Source organism: Haliotis asinina, chromosome 11, assembly GCF_037392515.1.
Source record: "Haliotis asinina isolate JCU_RB_2024 chromosome 11, JCU_Hal_asi_v2, whole genome shotgun sequence".
Taxonomy (NCBI): domain Eukaryota; kingdom Metazoa; phylum Mollusca; class Gastropoda; order Lepetellida; family Haliotidae; genus Haliotis; species Haliotis asinina.
Window position 1 is genome coordinate 21,424,956 of NC_090290.1, and position 20,373 is coordinate 21,445,328.

Sequence of the window (20,373 nt, forward strand, 5' to 3'; positions counted from 1 at the left end):
TATCCAAATGCTACATAGTATCCTGTAGGACTACCATATACTTGACATTGTCCCATTCTGTCTGATAATATGCATGTCAGTGCCGGCATTTGAAACAGATTACATGCAAAAAGAGTTGCTTAAATGTTCCTTAAATGTAACATTAAAGGTTTATCTTGTATGAATAAAGCGTTTGCTCCATCATAATGAAAACATTCTAACTGAAACGCATGTGTTTGCTGTGCCAATATTTTATTCAATATATCGTGTACTGTGACTATACAGGTCAGAGCTACTCAAAATATTCCTATCAGTCACGTTTTTATTGTTATTTGACAATAGTTAAAGCGCTGTAACGTGTTTTGTATGTATGACATACGTATTATGCACCATGTTCATGGAAAGACACATTCTTCAATTAAATATGCACACTTATTGTCATTCATAAAGCTCCCAGTGATTCACGTTGGTCAACCTTCCAAACCACTGAAAAGCAAGGATATATTTTGCTTTTCCCGATGGCACGCTACATCAATTATTCTAAATACAGCTCCGATTTTCTTTCACGACATAATTCACATAGCTACTGGTTTAAATTGTCTATTTGTCTTGCTGCCATTACGAGATTCAGCTTTCACTGAAGTTGTACATAAAACTGAATGGCATTTTGTGACGTTCTGGGCTTGTCGTTTCCGTTTTCGACACATGCACAGGTCCAGAAACTGGCGTCGGAACTTACGGCCTGTGATGAAATACAGGTAGAAATTGATAGCATGGTTTGAATCACACAGGAAAAATGTCACCTGATTAATGAGATATTTTTGAGCATCTTCCAGTGTACCATATTCGACAGTCCAGAAGAGATCAACAACAACGTATATTGTTCGTGGTACCGTCAAAATCACAAACACAAATGTGACGGTCATCAACATCACTGTTATTTGTCTGTCCTGACGTACAGTCTTTCCCGTTGTCTGCGTCTTTTCACTCTCAACAGACATCTCAATCCGCTGCTGTCGGGAGATCTTGATTGCCCGAATGATGAGAACATTCAAAGAAAGGAGAAGACTGCAGGGTACAATGGAGTATACAACCGCATTGATCCAATACCAGATATCTCGATAAAAACGAACGTATTCATGGAACATCCCACAGTCAATTCCATTCACGGAAGTAAAGGTCCAAAAAAGGTGGCTATACACTCCGAACATGAGCACACCCAGAACAATGAGACTAACAAATGCTCGCTTTATGCTCCAGAACACACTAATCTTCAAAGGATATTTCACAGCCACGAATCTCTCGACTGCCATTGCAACCAATATCCAGTTGGAATAGGTCACAAGGAACAAAGTTAGGAAATTAAGTATCTTACATCCAACGGATCCAATCCATACCCCGTGTAACGTAAGTTGTAGGTACAACAGTTTTTGAACAATAGCTAAGTTGTCCACTACTGCTAAGAAGGCAACATAAAATGTTGAAGTGGTCAGCTTTTGCATTCGAATAATTGTCACAACACTGGCACAGTTTCCAGGAAATCCAATGGCAAAAATTACCCACAGATAATAGTTGTTTAAGTAAATCCCTGCCAAGAATAAGGCCTTGTTTTCCACTTGAATTTCACCATTTAGATCGTTGATTGTTGAATTATTCATGGTTGTACAATTATTAGGCACTTTCAATCATTACAAATCTTGCACACCAGAGATCAGTTCAACTTGTGGTCTGTGTAACATGAATTATTTTCATTCGTGCTTATTGCACAGAGTTTCAAAGGAAAAGATGGGCACCATTATCCTTGAAAGAATAAGCAAAGACGAGCATTCGGAGGAAATTAGAACATAATAACAAATACGTTACTCAAAAAAAAATTGGCAACTTACATAAGCTTTCAAAGATCGTCAATAGTGCCAGTCGTGTCTCCGGAAAAAGAGCACAGATATCGATGCAAGCATCAACATTTCCTCAAAGAACAAAAAAAAGAAAACTCTAAGGTGAACATCCTTTAAAGAATCAATCCAAATCCAGGTAGCATTTCAGCAACTTTGGTTCACAGTTGCTCCAGAGCGCAATACTATATCTAGTGATTCCAGTAGCTAGTCAGCCAGTAGAGCACTGCTGAGTCGTCCGATCGATTGACAGCACAGGATAGGCAGCCCTTGCTCCAATGGTAAAAGTTCGCGGCTACTTGAGACATTCACTGAATTTCTCTAGTGAATATACGTTCATGATGGCGCTGTCCAATCCATAGGAAGAGCACTCGGCAAACCGATCATCTATTAAGCAGAACACGACGCATCAAACACTGGATACACTCGAAGTCGATGTCGTGGGAATTCAATGTTCAATTTAAGTCACAATAATTTACCATTCACTGTTGATAGCGTGACTTCGGTAGTGTTGTTATTTCAATAATGTATATGATACTTGTTGAGAGATGTTGCAATCCATAGGAAACTCAGTTTGTGTCCAATTTCAAAACAGAACGCCACACCTGCAAATAGAGAGATTCGTTTTAGGACACACAGGCACACATATTTATACACGTTATGTGCATACTATTCAATGCATGAAGCATCATGGCAGAAAACAAACATTTCATTCGTCCAGTTAAATGTATCATTATTGATCATTCTGATCATTTTTGTACATGTTCATGTATGTGTAAGGTAACTGGATATGCATATAGCAATCAATAATGTTATTGTTTCCTAGTTGCCTAATTTGCTACGGAAATGCAACAAAGGCGTTGTAAAAGACCGTTGGTGTTGGTATTGGTGAGCTTCAAAGAGAACAATAACATGGATAAAAGGAAGTTTGCTTAATGAAAATATAGTTTGCCTAAACATACAAATTGTTTCGCGTTTCTATGAATAATTAACTGCTCTCCTCGATCATGACTAATTTTGCTTACATTGTGTTTGCTAACCCGCACTCAGCAATAAGCACTTGCATGGACTGGGTCTGTAAATAATCAACTCTGAACCAGACAATCTTGTGATCAACAAACTGCCCCTTTAAATCTAAATTGAGACGTTTCTTTTCCTGTAAAAAACATTGTGAAACACGTGAGAGACCCGATGGCCTATTCCTAACTTTCTTCTTTCTATCTTGCTGAACAAGCTGAACGAATCAAAAGACGCCAAACGCAGTTCAGCTACGACTGAAGAAATAACCACCGATTTAATGTGTAGCCACATAAATTAAACATCAAAGTTCGCTAAGCATGTTGTCAGTTTCATACAAGATGTCTTATATAGACATGCTTATGTAGATCAATAATAACACAAACATTTACCACAGATATAACAGGCAAACAATGTATGTCCAGGGACGATGATATTGTTACTTAAAACCTGTGGATTTTTTTCACATTTCTTCTCTACTTTTCTTCAATTCCCAAGCTTCATATCCAAAGTCAGTTTATGCTGAATATGTCCATTTTCTTGGGCAACATGGTTCAAAGTCTTGGTTTAAGGATGCAAATCATGTAGAAATAACCTCTGTCAGTTCTTCCTGAAATCAACCCATTGTAATAGGTTCACTGGAACAATGCTGACGCCATACATGCATATGTTTAGGCTTTCTGAATATATCTACATCAAAGTACTTGCATACTGACGCCATTGTTTGATTTCATATTCAAAACAACATTCCAGCATGTTTCAAACATATCTCCGTATTATCATTATTATTATTATTATTAGCTGACCATGGATAAAAAAACCCACTACGTATGCTCAATATGGTTTGGATAAAGCCTACGAAACGCATTTCACCTCACAGCAGCAGTAACAGAATGGCATTCTGTCATCTTACAATCCTACAGACAAGAAGGATATTTTCCTTGACTGGGCGTATTTTCTCATTGACATGAACCTTTATTATCGATATATTACTTTGTATTAAGGACCCTCTGTCTATGAAGAGCATGCAGCATCCTTCAGGCGTACGATTCTCACAACGCAGACAATAAAAGTCACTTTTAAGGAAGCAAAACACACTCCAAGTCACCCCTGTGTAAAGAAGTACGCAACGAAAAACGCACATTGCCTAAAAGGCCAGAAATGCAGCACGCATGTTTTCCAGTCTGGAGAATAATAGATAACAGGACACCCGGAGCTCCAAGCATGAAAGATGAAAAGGAGAGCAAGTGAGTGAGTTATAATATATCGTCATATTGGCAGGATTTCAGCCATATGGTGACGAGAACGATTACTGACATATTAATTAAAAACTCGTGAACGAAGGAGGGGTAATACTATCAAGAATATCACACAGAAGAATGTAAGACTAGTCATTCGATCTAAAACAGTTTGACTATAGAGGACAATACATTATAAAATGGGCTATAGACTGCCAACAACAGAAGGTAGTTCACCTGTTTAGGGACCAGGAGAGCAAGTTATTCACATTTTTCATCGACATGCTGTAAATTCTGTGAAATGTATCACCATAAAATGTAGAAGAATTTGCCATTATTTCACATTACACTGACCTGATATGAAGTGCCTCATAACGCATAGACCTGAGTTCCCTTTAACAACGTTCAACAATATCATGAAATGGAAACAGTATAAACCCGACTCACTGTTTTCCCCAGAGGGAATTCTAATCGTTATGGCATTGTGTGACTGTCAGTCTGACAAGTTCTCGTTGCATCTTCCTTCCTGTAATAACGACCGAGCTTTTGTGTCACCAAAAGGTTACTCTCTGGATATTACTGTCTGTGTCGCTTTCTAGAATCCAGCATTTGTGTATACTAACTCAACTATGTTCTTCAAATGTCAGTGTTAGCCTTTGGGTGTTCATTCCAGCTGTTCATCGATGTATCTGCGCTTATGTGATTATAGAAATACCAACTGGAATCTGAAGAACATATAACGAAACAGTGTCCTGTTATATTTGTTATCTAACAGAAATGTATGTGTCCATTATTTGTAATGCTTCTTCATGACGGTGTCAAACGGTGGGATAGCCAAAGATTCGCCGTCACGACGAAGGGCCGGGTTTGATTCCAGTGCGATTCTTCTCTGACTTACGATCTGATGACTCATCCTTTTAAGTTCGCGTCATGTGAAACCTGGGCGAACTTTGGACGCCCTGTCCAAATACTGTCAGATTTCGGCTTTCTGTCATGTTGAACTACCTCGATTCAATTTGTACACATTGTGTTTCCATTATATATATCTCAAACAGACCACACATATTGTTTCAATAGTACCCCTTCGTCAAACGAAAGGACAATATAAATATTCACAATGTATAGACCTTGTGCTTGAAGGAATACACAATGCCATGAATAATGAACAGCATTTAGAGAGTCTAATGTATGTTGTATTTGGGGTTACACTTTCTCAGTAAAGTACAGGGTGTATGACGTTTGTTGGGTTGATTCCCATCCGTGATTCGAACCCACACCATTAGAATCAGGCATCTAATCGGTAGACACAACCCGCTCAGCCACTGCGACTCTTACTTGAATGTCGATCATTTTTCAAGACTCGACGCTTTTTGGATGGCCATAATATTTAATCACCTTACGTGACGTCCTCTGGAGATGTAATCTGATCTTAGAGCAGAGAGGTGTTGTATTGGCATAAGTGATGTCACACTGATGTGATTGATGTGTTCTGTTGCATACTCTCTATGGACAATAAATTGTTAATGCCAACTGTGCTCAGAAATTCCTGTGCGATTCTATTTAATTTATGAGACTTCATTCCAAAAGATAATGATTTTGACATTTTTTGTATTGTCATGGAACTAAAGCCACCACACTGCATATATTTATCCACTCCAAGCGTAATAAATGTATTTTCACGACAAAATCATTTTGCCTCTGGTGATAACGAAAAATATCATCTAGGCGATTATACTGAAAACAACAATCTGTACAACATTTTCAGTTCCTTTCATAGCAATGGAAATCTTTGTCTTAAATAAAGTTAGTGGAAAGAAAAATCCCCAGAACAGTTACCCCCATAATTGGCAAACATTACATGATTGACAATTCTTTCCTAAGAACACGAATGCAATTTCAAAACATTTGAATCCGCGTCTGTAACCACATGGCACATGGACATACTAGTTTTTCTCTGCTGCACCGAGCTTCTTCACTGTCTAATCCCTGAGCTACAAATAGCCTACAAAGCTTGAAACAGTTCTCATGTCTTTGAGCAAGTGGCATTTACATAGTTTCTTACATCGACAGATGTCATACCGCGACACTTTGGGTTTACGTACATGTGGGCTCTCCAGGAAATAGATTTAAATTTTTCCTGTTATCCACTACGTTCATATTCAGATAAGAAAGCTTAACATGGTTTGTTGTTCTTCCTGTTTCGATGACAACTTACAAATATAACGCTGGTTAAACCACAAATAGAGATTAACACTTTGAAAGCATTCACGTGCCTTTCGAAAATGACATTTGCAAAGCCTCTGAAACGTCCTGATTACATCCTTGTTACCACTGTACAGCCATGTAACCTACTGTTTGATGCTTTTCCAAAAATAGATGAAGATTATATATTAATAGTGGTCTTGCACGTCTTCCTGCAGTTTTGTCAGTGGTTATGTTTTACGTGCTTATTGTGCAGTCATTGCAGTATGGGTCATAATTTCATCTTAATTTAGCAATGCAAGAAGTAATATAACATCTAATTCGTCTTTAATATACGATGCTGTATCATAATGTAATTTTCCGTATCACTTGAATACCAAATTAATGTAATTGTCATGACAAGACTGTTACGATCTTTTTAGTAATTGAAGTATTTATGTTACATGTGGACATTACCTTATGCAAGTTGGATTGACCGACTTTACACACGACCATTATTAATACGATGGGTGTTTTCATAAAAAGTATATTATTCCTGTTTGAGCACTGTTTTGACTCACTGAAGTTACCTTGCCGGTAGTTTGATTATTTCAGAGCAAAACCCATTTCTGCGAGAGAGTGCCATACTATCGACCTTGTAAATCACATTAGCTGTATAACCGATGCGAAAATGGATTTTTTTTCGAATAAAAGAACGAGAAATAACTGTGAACACACCAGTTCACAAATTAATGCAATACATCTTCATTTCCACTCTCTCAAGGAGACGTAAGCAGCGTTTCTCCAGAAATATGTCATGAGATTTATGGTGGTGATGCCAATAAACATTGAGGGTCATCATGTTATCCCATAACGAAAAAGATCTCCAATGCTGAATATTATTAAGAAAGGCTATTTGTAGTATATACGCATGCTTTGATTCACTGATACCTTCACGTAACCAAACTAAACATTATCAGATAATTCCACAATACGTTTATTTCCAAGGAATCGTACTTTTAGATTTAAGTATCTAATAAAATTCACATACGTTTTCATCTGCCTTGAACATATTTCTGCATGAATGTCAAACACTTGTGACAGTCTTTTTTTCATTAAATGCTTAACGTTTGAGGTCATTTTGCAATCACATACTGAAAATGATATTGACCAGTGAACTTACCGGAAAAGAGACACATTCAATATGGTCTCATCTTCATTAAACAACCATGGGTAGGTAAGTCCAAAAAAAATTCAAAGTAAATTTATACTTGTCAAGATTTTTAAGCGTAGTATTTGTGTTATTTTAATTTTGAATAAAATTTCTTACAATCGCCAGCAGCTGAAGGGATGGTGTAAATCAAACTAGGGTCCATGCAGGTAGCAAAGGTAGTGTATGTCCCCATGGTCCCTAGTGTGGTTATCTACCTTCTGTTGTTGGCGACCTATAGCCTGTTGTTTTTATACTGTATTGTTCATATAATGATGTCAGTTTTAACTTTCCACACTAGTTGTAATGCTAATTGTGATATTCTAGGTGTTTTACTGTCCTTCGTTGACAGGTTTTATAATGTACACATGGTCCTTTTCATTGTTGAATGTTCTCGTCACGATATGGCTGAAACATTTCCGATGTGACGTTAAATATTAACTCACTCACTCTCTAAACAACCATGCTATCTATTCTTACGGCACATGCACTATGGTTCAAGAAAAACACTTCCACAGATTAGAACACATTTCTGGACACTAACACTATATCTTTTATTTGTAGGCTTGATGTTCAATACCACATTCCGCAATTTTGCAGCCATTGACTCTTCTCTGTAAATAATCCATGGTGGACCAGTGCTTGACATCACACGTCTGTACTGACGTCGATGGCAACTTGTTCTGGACTCTCCTTGGACACCTGTCTGTACTGCCGTCGATGACAGCTTGTTCTAGACTCATTTTGGACACCTATCTGTACTGACGTCGACGACAGCTTGTCCTGGACTCTCCTTAACCACCTGTCTGTACTGACTTCAATGACAGCTTGTTCTGGACTCTCCTTAGTCACCTGTCTGTAGTGCCGTCGATGACAGCTTGTTCTGGGCTCTCCTTGGACACCGGTCTGTACTGCCATCGATGACAGCTTGTTCTGGACTATCCTTAACCATCTGTCTGTACTGACGTCAATGGCAGCTTGTTCTGGACTCTCCTTATTCACCTGTCTATACTGCCGTCAATGACAGTATGTTCTGGAGACTCTATTGCCCCCACTTTCAGTGCTCATGGTCCTTAATATGATAATCAACCTTCAGCTGTTGGTGATCTATTGCCTGCTTTTATAGTTTGTCGTCCTTAGTAGTTGAAGTATTTTAGATTTCATTACTAGCTTTAAATGTATCTCTGTGGTAGTCTAGCTAGTTGTACTGTCCTTTTTCCGACAGATATATTAAATTGATAATCTTGCTTTCATCGCGATATGGCTGTAATACCGCTGAGGCGATGTAAAGTTTTAACTCACTCATCCACTCACGCTATTACCCTTTTCTATGCTGCAGTCTGTGACAGCATGTTCTAGATGCTCCTTAGTCCCTTGTTTGTGGTGACGGCATTGACTACCGGTAGTTTGCTGCCTGAAGTGCATTTGAATACAAGTACCTTAACACCTTGCTAGTGCCAATGTAGTTCTTCATAATTATATTCAACATTGACTTGAAAGTCTTTACCAAATCCGTCATCCTCATATCCACTCGGAGTTCTGCAGTGATACCAGCAGTGATAACTACCAGCTCGTTCTTAGAAGTCAGTTGGTTAAGGATTTGACAATGCACATGCCGCTATTTAGTGTACCTCACAGCATCTACGTCAATGCCAGAGAATAATCCGTCTCGATTATTTGCCAAAAAGATAACACAGGACGTAAAATGCAGAATAGCTGTGAAACCGATGCCAATGGATCACAGAAATATTTTGAAAAAAACACTGGGTGTTAATGAGACAGAAATGTTAATCATGTATTTTTCAAAGGACATAATGCATGCAGAACCCGCGACTCGCATAATGTTGATGAAAAGGGGTTTGTTTTGTCTCTATCTCAGTGGATACATCCTGCAAAATCATTGATGACCATGACATTACGCAATCCCTAACATTAAGTCTGAGGTTCAAGGGGGAATGTGTATGTTCATTTTGTACAGTCGGTTTCACAGCCTTGACCTCAAGAGCTCGGAAGATAAACCTATTCGAGAACGGACATATTACAGTATGCTATGCGTTAGTTGTGCGCAGACACATTAAATATACTTTATAACTGCATCATTATTGCATATTTTTTGCATTTGTGAGTGTGTATTTTAAACGTATTTTTTCAAACAATGAATTCATATTCTGAAGCATATCGAGAACATGCATGTATATATCTTATGATATGCTTAAATAATTGGACATAACATTTTCATCACTTTGTTGAATAAACTTTAAATCTCCTAAGTCTACCCGTTTGCCAAGTCAATGAAAACTTTCAGAATGACATCATCAAAGCAGATAACCAACTCATCAGTGGATCATCTTGCCTTCAGGGTCACAGCTATGGGGGTAGCACAACTACATGTAGTCTTTAATATTCGAAAACAATTTCTGTTTCTGTATCATTCTGCAGCTTGCCCATGCCATGCCTATTCTACAGTGTCACATCGGTCAAATGTCATCGGATTGTACTTTGAATTCCCAGTAGGCATACGTTTATTTATAATGAGAAGCAGTGACGTAACCAAATGGCTGCAGAGTATGCTTGTGACCGCGATAATTTGATTCCCCAAATGGGTACAATGTGTGACGTCTATTTCTATTGTCCATATTGCTGGGATATTTCTAAAAGCGGTGTACCTTAATAACTACATATGGGTGTCACTGACCTGCATCTGTAACTGTAGATTAGATTTCCTCCTACTAGATCATCGATAATATAAATAACATATTTCTTAAGAGCGACATTATGACCCTCATGACCCAATCATTAATGGCTACGTAAACATAAGCACACAGGACATCGTTGAACATTGAGATGAGCTGCAACGTCACTATATCCTGCCGTACATCATAATTTTCATTCCAGAAGATAGAAAACCACAAATTTTACGGACATGTGTAATGTAATGAATTGTAAGATGATACTTGTGTCTAGTAGAGGTTGTTAGATTGATACTATCGTTATTGTGAATATTCACATAGAACCCATGTGCACATTCACCGTGACTGTCTTCATGGCCCGGACTTTATGATTATGTAATGTCAATAAGTAGAATGGAAGTGTGATTCAATGTGACCGGTCAGATTTGGCATCAGATGTGGCATGTCAGTAATTGTTTATCAGACGGAAGTATTTATAGCCGACCTGCTTTCTCACTAACCCATAAGAGGCATATGTCTTTTTTCTTTAGTGTCCATACAAACAAAATCATGTTCTTCTGTTGAAATGTTAGCGTAAGCCTGAAGGTGTTGAGATCAGATCATGTGCTCAATGGCAGATGGTACTTTGGTATTTTATTCGATTGTTTGTTTGTTTGTTTGTTTAGTTTCTGTTTGTTTTCGTTTTGTTTCGTATGGTTTTGTTTGTTTTTGTTTTGTTTTGTTTGTTTGTTTTTTGTTTGTTTTTTTTTGGGGGGGGTATTTGTATTGGGAAGTGTTCTACGTTTATTGTGATCTTCCCCCTATTCTGGATTTTATTGCTGGAATGGCAACTAATGCAACACAAGACAAAAACGAGAATCGGCAAAACATTTTACAGCCGTGGAGAGAATGATATCTCGTAAAGAAAACAGCTTCAAGGCTCGGTAACCAAGAGCAGTCCGAATGAAGAGCTCTCCTGACATGTACAAATGCACCAGGTCATGTTTTGAAAGCAGTGTGCGTATGTACGAGTTTTGCAGTCACAACACCATCGCCTTACAGAAGAAACTTCAGGGAGGATACGAATGTTCCTACAACATTGTTATAGACGATTTGGGAGATGTTACAGACATAGTTTTTATTTCAGATTCATCCCAAGGGACTCACCCATGCAGTAGGATCTGAAGAGAACGTGATTCAGTGGTGAAGTGAACTTTTTTTCCATTATTGTCTTGTCCACATGAGGTCTTGTCTGGATCGCTCGTGACGTCAGAATTAATGCTCTGCTGTAAGGTTTGGTTGAGCGCCTAGCGTAAACGCTGTCGCCTCCGTTCGTTGAGGATCCGACGTCGGCAGTTTGTGTCCAGTTGGTTTTGAATGGCAAGGTAGACATCAAATGTGATGCCAATGACCTGGGATTTAACTTAAAGTGAGTGAGTGAGTTAAGTTTCACGCCACACTCAGCAATATTCCAGCAATACGGCGGCGGTCTATAAATATAATCGAATCTGGACCAGATAATCCATTAAACAACATGAGCATCGATCTACGCAGTTGGGAAGCGATGACATGTGTCAATCAAGTCAGCGAGCCTGACCACCCGATCCCGTTAGTCGCCTCTTACGACAAGCAGTCTAGCCTTTTATAGCAAGCATTTCCTGCTGAAGGCCTAGCACGGTACTGTACAGAATGTCAGCATTTTAGATATTGATATATATTGCGACATTCGTTCTTTTATTTATTTATTTATTTATTTATTTATTTATTTATTTATTTATTTATTTATTTATTTATTTATTTATTTATTTATTTATTTATTAATTTATTTATTTATTTATTGTTTCGATGCACATAGCATATTGGCAAGTTACGCCTATGTTCTCGTCATTAACTCATCAACTAGCTAATTTTTTTCTGCCCTAGATGACAGGTATTTCTAGTAGTTTCTCGTCACCGAAAAATTGCCGATGTGACGTAAACTTTAAACTCATTTACTAACTCATTTCTCCGTCTCAATTTTCCATCTCATTAAAATGGTTACAGTTTGGATACAAATATCTCTACTCAAACATCAAGATACTCAAAGAAATCGTGAACCTAACATCTGTGGACGAGCATACATATACATGGACATGTGCCAGTAATGTATAAGGTATTTCACATACAGAATTGAATAGTATCAGATTTACTGAATAATTAACAATAATGCCCTTGTGGATGCTGGTCACTCAAGGTTATGACGTTGGACTTACATTTTAATGTCATGGGAGGGTGACTAATACCTTTGTCTCATCAAAATACAAGTCTGTAGATCAGAATGCTGTAATGGATCCTTTGTGGTTGACGATGGCGTTTAAGCACTTATCAAAGGTATTAAGAAAAGAAGTGAAGCATGCAAATGATCTTATTGACGTTGCTGATGTATTCCATCATAATTGGATCTTTGGTATTTCCCGCTGAAATGCTTGCTAAGTGCTAATTTGGCAGAACGGGTTCTTGTATGAATTCGGTTAATCACCGTTTTGAACACATCTTCATTTATATTTCAGTATTACATCACAAGGTTTTAGGAAAGCTAGAAATAATTTACGTGGTGACGGTAGCATCACCTTTAAATGAATACCGGTTTTCATTTCTATTTGATAGTGATTCAGTGCTACATCCTTACGGCTTTGGACTGTGCGTTATGAAAATATCATGTGTGGAAATGATTTGTGCGTTTATGTGCACATTAATCATCTTCATGAATAGTATGCCTATTCAATGCCTCAGGAGTGCATTCATCGGTGCATTGGGTGATATTTGCTTTAACTTTCACATTCCACACAGAAACACAAGGGAAACAAATTATGTTTTTCCTATCTCAAGTGCGTTTAGGTTGCCTAATTACAAACAATATTGAAATTGATTTAAATGTATAAATTGGCATAAACCCAAAAGACATGATGATAAGTATTGACATGTTCAATAAGCAAGACCGTCAATCAAAAGTGATTCATTGATTAGCAATCCATGTAATAAGTGTGTGTTTATTTGCTCGTTAATAATTGGTTTCTTTGTGAAGTGTGTGACTTCAGGCACTTACAGGATCCAGTGACCAGGTACGATGGAGTATTAAAGGTCTTTGAGACTGAAATACTTCGGACATGGATGATAAATGTTTCTGTATGATATTGAAAAATCTCATAAACGTAACACTGACATATACATGTCGCTAGCTCCCCGTCATGCAATATGTACCTTTGTTGAAAAGGCAGAAATGGATAAAATTCACAAACCAGTCATAAAGTTCTTGCTCCTGAGGGACACCCCGTGAAGCACATTGAAGAGCGATTGACAGCCACTTGAGTCCAGTGGGGTATTCGTAAGGCTGTCAATTGCTCTGCAATGTCCTTCGCTGGGTGTCCCTCTCAACATTAGTTTTATGCGAATGGTATGAGCCATTCTTCTGTAAACAATAGTTTTATGCGAATGATATGAACCATTCTTCAATACCATATGTTTAGTTTTACCATGCACATGTCAGATGTCGTTTACGCTCTAAGCTTGTTGATAGCCCCTCGTTGTTGATTTGGATAATTGTGTCTAGTTATCCATAAAGTTTTTCCAAAGACACATCAGAAAACACATCCTGCTCTATTACCATATAGTGAACCAAATTTATATTCAATGTCAAATTTGTAATCAAAAATTAAAATTTGTCATATACTCTTACACACAATACCAAAATTACCTGCTCAGTAACCACAACGACCCTAGACGAGAACCCATTAGGTCGAAATCCGATCCGACTGCTCTAGTAGGCGGTCTCTAAAACACATACCATGTCAGTAGCGCAAACCTGTCACGGGGTGTCCGAGATTTTCCAGCTCTACTGATCCCACACACACTAAAGCTCCAATATACTCTCTAATCCTTCTTCTTGTCACCGCGACATTTGGGCACGACCAGATTAGTCTTGGTGGTATTTTACTTCATGGGTGAAGCATGGGCAAGCTGAGATCTTCAATCCTCAGTAGTGAATTGCGGTCCGGTAATGATGTGCTAAGATCTTTTTCCCTTTTTAATAAACCTGGCAGGCCTGGCGGAATCCAGAAGAACATTTCAGATATTACACTCAGGGGCATGGCCTTTTGTTATTGTTTGGGTGAGTGAGTGAGTGAGTTTAGTTTTACGCCGCAGTCTGGACCAGCCAATCCATTGATCAACAACATGAGCATCGATCTGCGATTGGGAACCGATGACATGTGTCAGCTAAGTCAGGGAGCCTGGCCACCCGATCCCGTTAGTCGCCTCTTACGATAATCATAGTTGCCTTTTATGGCAAGCATGGGTTGCTGAAGACCTATTCTACCCCGGGACCTTCACGGTTTTGTTATTGTTTGGATTATGAGTTGCGTTTTGCATTCGAACCATAGAATGTGTATGCTATAATTGTAAACGCAGTGTTTGTTCGAACTGCACTGAATTTACAAGGAGCATGACACCTGTTACCCTGGCCCGTAATCCCATGTGAAGCGTTGAACATGTCTGAGATGAAGACAACCGACGGGGTATGCACATTAAATGAAACACCGAAAACAAGTAGGGTTGACGCTCATTAAGTACTGCACGTGTGTTTGTTTCACTGTTCCAAGTACTGCTCTTACCCCTTTGTAATACAAACCAACAATAGCGATTTGAATCCATATGCATGATTGTTTGTTAAAGAAAAGTTTGTCATAAGTGGAAACAATTTCGAGATTTAAAATGGCAAGGTAAAATTGTGAGGAATCGCATTCTAAATTTCATTGTATTTGACTGACTTTTTTGTTTGAATTGAAATTCATCAGTAGGTGTTCAGTGTGAACGAGCATGAGATTATCTTCCAATATATGGCAGATCCCTTGTTTCGCTGTGTTACGTTTCAGAAACATTTTTGTATCATTGTGTCAAGCAATGCAAGTGTTTTCTCTGAAAGGAGAAGAGAGGTTATAGAGGACTACCGAAGGTGTGCCACAAGTTGATAATTATTTCTTTCTTTAGTGCTTGACACCGGTCTATCGCTTGTAATCGCCCTCATCACAACTTTCAAATCATCCTACCAATTTCGTTTACTTATGTTATTCCAAATTACATGCATGCAACTTGGTAAGAGAAAACCTTTCAAAAGTACACTCATACAACTGACTTTTGCCTCATCTTGGTTAGATTCCTAGATACACGGTGCGTACAAATGATCCTTAAACGTGTAGGCACAATGTTGGTTCAAGAGCAATCAAATAGTAAATTGGCTTAGACTGATAAAAAGCATCTATCAACCTCTATCTCCTACCTAAACTATTATCACTAGTTGACAGTTATCCATGTACACATGTTCTTGATATAGTCAGAATCGTACAACTGACTCAGATTTCACATGGTCAGACAACTTTCAGCAGTAACTTCTTATGGACATGGAACGGGTTTCGCTTTTATCAGCTTCCTCATAGTGACAGCTGAAGCTCGCTGATATAATTAAAATAAAGGTCTAATTCAGCATTAACCAAGCTCAGTCACTCACTCACAATAACTCGAATAATGTAATCACTTAGCGAGCATGAAATTCTAATCGTAAAATAGAAATCTAAATTTGGATTTTGGTTTATGGATCGTCATAAAGATTGGCAAGGTGTCAACCCATGGTCTGGCGTTTCAATGCACATTTGACGCACGTCGATAAATCATACATAGAACGTAATCAAGTATGGCAGCTGATCAGCAAATACAGCCAGAATGTCATGTCAGCAATTTCTGTTACTTAATATTGATACCATCCTGTCATTTAGACCTAGTGCTACATGAAGTGTGTAGAACCGTCATAGATGCTGTCTGACGACTTTACGAACTAAAACTAAAACATCGTTTCAAAACTTTTTTTCAAAATGTCGTTAAAACGTACTAGATTGGAAGCTATATTTATGCGTAGGCCGCTTTTTTCTTCTTAACAGTTTTCTCAAAGAGTATAACTTGAACTAAATCCTCACGTAACAAAAATTATTCTTTTTCATATGATTTGCTAAATTTTGACAGTTGCGACATGATTGCTGAATGGAGAAGATCGCGAGGTTGCGTCTCTCTCTTTTGCGTGACGAGATGCTGAAAGACGTAATGGGTGTTATATTTTAGCTGATCTTAGTCGTAGAGAAGTGATCTTAGTCTATAAAAATTAGAAAGTCTCGACGTGGAATGCACCGACCATCATTACCACAAATATTTGTGACAGACTAACGCTACTCTCTATCTTTTACTGTATTGTGCACGTTTGCCAACAGGAATATGGACATGGAATATGTTAACTGGGGTACTGAAAAACATATACTGAATTATGTCTATGGATATCGTACGCTACTTTCCATGCATATTTTAAACAAAATACGCTGTCAAGACATCAAAATGACAACGAACATGGCCTGTACTATACGCCGCTACTCCCCTTACTAAACTGCCAACTTCCAAGACCAGGTTTCCGGTTAAAAGAGTACATTCAAGAACCAGTTCTGGTTCCTCATTAATTTAGAGCGACATCCATATATGATTTTACTAGACCACACCAAGTGTACGTTGTTTGTCACCGCGACTACCAAGGTTTCACAAAGTGCTGTGACCTACTTCCGGGCCCAATTCTTCAATGTCTCATGTGAAGGGAAGTCACAGTATGTTCTGACAGGCACATCCCAAAAGGAAGCTGTGCAGATTCAGGTTAGAATTGATCTTCAGCAAACCACGCCTGTCGTAAAGACGACACACGGGATTTGGAGGACATATGTCATCGCATCCCAGTTGCGTAAATAGATGTTCATTCTGTTGATGACTGGATCGGACACGATTATTTACATACCACGGCTAAAATATTGCTAGTGCGGCGTCAAACATTAAACAAAGACTATGTACCACTGAACCTCTCTGAATGTGCGCTGTTATAACAGGACAACGCACCTGTACGACAAGGCCGTTGACTTTCAATTGACTGAATATTTACCGAAGTCAGTTTTCTCAGCATGTGCTAAATTTGAAAAAAACGAATCTGTCTGGCAAGTATTGTTCAAAAGGCGACGAATTCTCCTCTTGTTTACAGGATTCATATTTCACTTTGAAGAGTGGGGTCCGAGTGGTCTTCAGAAGCCTAAATGCGACGAAGAAGGTCGGGTGGTCAGTCTCGCTGTATCGGTTGCCTCATTGCATCCCAGTTGCGTAGACTGATATCCATGCTGATGATCACTGGATTGTCTGGTCCAGTCTTGATTATGTACATACCGAAAAATAGGACTGATTGTTGAGAGCGGCGTTTAACAATAAACAAAAAGTAACCATCTCTGATCCTCAATGACTTAAGGTGTGATGTGCCCATCAGAACAAATGCACCTCTGGACAAGACTCTTTGACTTTCAACTCAGATTTCACCATGTTCCAGAAGACATGAAGAGGGGTTTATTTCACTTTGACGAGCAGTTGCAGCGGTGGGTTGCGGGCACCTCGACCAGAAGTATGCTGACCTCAGAGAGGTTATATTTTAGCAAATGACTTGTCAATCCACTCCATCAAGGCAGTCCACTATTGTGATGATCAGAAACTTTGATCCGACCCCATCTCTTCTTTGAAGGCACTCAAACGTGAATGTATCTTGCTGTTTGCTGCAAATACGGTTGTAAAATCAACACGATGATAGGTCTTTTGTAGTTACAATTTGCACAAGGGCTCTGATCTTTCTGACAATGGTTTTACGATTGAACAGCTAAAGAACCACTTTGCACTTAATCCAACCGAAATGTTCACCTTTGCGAAATGTTCTCATTTCAGACTAAGTTGCTTATTGACCGATACCTTTGTCATCTCTGTTTCGTCATATCGATGGTCAAAGACAATCTCGTCTATGATGTGGAGATATTTGTGGGCAATTTCACCGGATCGATGAAAGCTTGTACGCCCTATTAATCTATACCCAGATAATACTCTTCGTGTAGTTAATGTGATATTTTACGAGAGCACAGCTGATAATTATAGCTTTCGCATTACAAGCACCCTTTACCAGCGAGAGTAATTCATCATAATTAAGATTATAACCTCTTCATAAATCCGAAGATGGAGGGTATTTATCTGAACACACCAAGGGGCGCATTATACTTTATAACAATACATTTCCCTTTCTCTGGGAAAGTTTCGGACGTTGTGCCTTAAGATGCTGATTAATGAGCTTAACCATCACGACCTAGAAGTGAGTCCCGCGGATATACATAGCAATGTGATTATTCCGTGTAATGGAATGCACGACAGTAGTAGGTTTTTGAAAATGACAAAAATAATGTTGAAAATCCTTGGCATTTTATTTTCATAAAACTTGTGACAGTTAACCTGAATAATACGTCTGTAGACAAGCAAAACATTAAAACGTTACAATAAAAGTGTCCAGTATATGTGACGCACGTAAACAGTTAACACACAACCGCTGGTTCACAAATGAATTTTCCGTTCCATTGCCCTCCAACACGGCGGCATTTCAGCCGATCTGCCATAGGTTTTAGAACCGGGAGTAATGTGCACTGCAAGTATCTATAAAAAAATTACCAAGGCCGAGAACGTTAAATACATATCATACCGCACCATTGCACTAATCTGTTTGACAAAAGCTTTACACTCATCTCTCAGCTGGTGTACAATTTGAATGTTAATTTATTCCAAATCATCAGTATAAACTTTGAACATTCAGTAACACAATCACGTCAACGTATCCGACGCGTTAGTTGCAGTTGAAAGGAACACAATCTCAAGGTTGTCAAACAAACGGATCTGTTTACCACAAGTTGGCAAAATCACAGTTCCATCTGACATCTATTGGTTATATCTGAATCTATTGATAATTCTAGTTTATGTTCGTTCATGTTTGAGTTTGTAACAAATTGTTTGAAATGTGACCTGACTTTTGTTTCTTGAATGAAAATCAAGTTGCGAAAGCAACCTTAGTTCCGTTTGTATGGTAATAAATGTGGAACATATACAGGAGCCAGAGTAGTGAAAATGTTTCCACATACACAAAATAGTGAGTGGAGTGAGCATGGTATTACGTCTTTTATATAAAGTCCTCGACTGTCACGGCTGGGGATACCTGGAAAGGGCTTGGAGAATTGAGGTATGGTGATTAGCGAACGCTGGAACTACTCCGCTACCCCGACCTTTCGATAATACCTTTGGCATTGATGAATAAAGATGTTGCTCAGATTATTATACTCTCGTGATTAAATCACACCCTGTGCAAATAATTACTTGTCATGGAATGACACAGCTGCACGTGTAACTGTCTTGAGTTAACATGTCATTGTAGCCCTTTCATTAATGGGATGGCGCTCCAATCATCAACCACACGTTTAGATTATATTATGCAAACACTGACATAAAATTGCATAGAAACGTTAATATGGGTTAGCTGCTGGAGGTGACAAATTGTCTCAACCAATCGCTTAGTTTCTCGGATAATTGCAAAGGCATCCACATCATTTCAGACAAAGTCAAAACGGATGTATAAATTCAGCTCCGACCTTCTAACTGACGGCTTACTGCTGGGACTGCCTGAAGAGACTGGAAGAAGGTCAAAGAGGCCAGATCTGTTCTTGACAGCAAGTCACAATCCGAAATGGTTGGAAATGAAGTTGAAGCATAACCACCGCGAAATGATTAACTGTCATTTCTCTGTACATACTGTTCTCTGCAGTGGGGCTGGTTATACCCTAGATCTGTGCAATGTATGGCATGATGCCCTGACGCTAGCTGTGGTAAGTTGCCATGACACGACAACACATGTTGGTTGCTACCAGTCGAAGGTTGAAATGGCACTGCAATACATGTTGGTTGCTACCAGTGGAAGGACGCCATAGCACAACAGCATATGTTGGTTGCTGCAAGTGGAAGGATGCCATGGCACAAAAACACATGTTGGTCACTACCAGTGGAAGGTTGCCAAGACACTGCAACGCATGTTGGTCGCTACCAGTGGAAGGATGCCATGGGACAACAACACAAGTTGGTTGCTACCGGTGGAAGGATGCCATGGGACCGCAATACATGTTGGTTGCTACCAAAGGAAGGATACCATAGCAAAACAACACAAATTGGTTGCTACCAGTAGAATGATGTCATGGCACTCCAATACATGTTGGTTGCTACAAGTCTAAGGA

At 38.8% G+C, this 20,373-nt stretch overlaps 1 protein-coding gene across 1 annotated transcript; it reads right to left on the reverse strand.

The window, feature by feature from the left end:
- Positions 1–554: 554 nt before the first annotated feature.
- Positions 555–1,637, reverse strand: LOC137256594 (thyrotropin-releasing hormone receptor-like). The gene has a single exon (XM_067794469.1). It carries the CDS (start codon positions 1,635–1,637, stop codon positions 555–557), a length of 1,083 nt encoding a protein of 360 aa, XP_067650570.1.
- Positions 1,638–20,373: the final 18,736 nt, after the last annotated feature.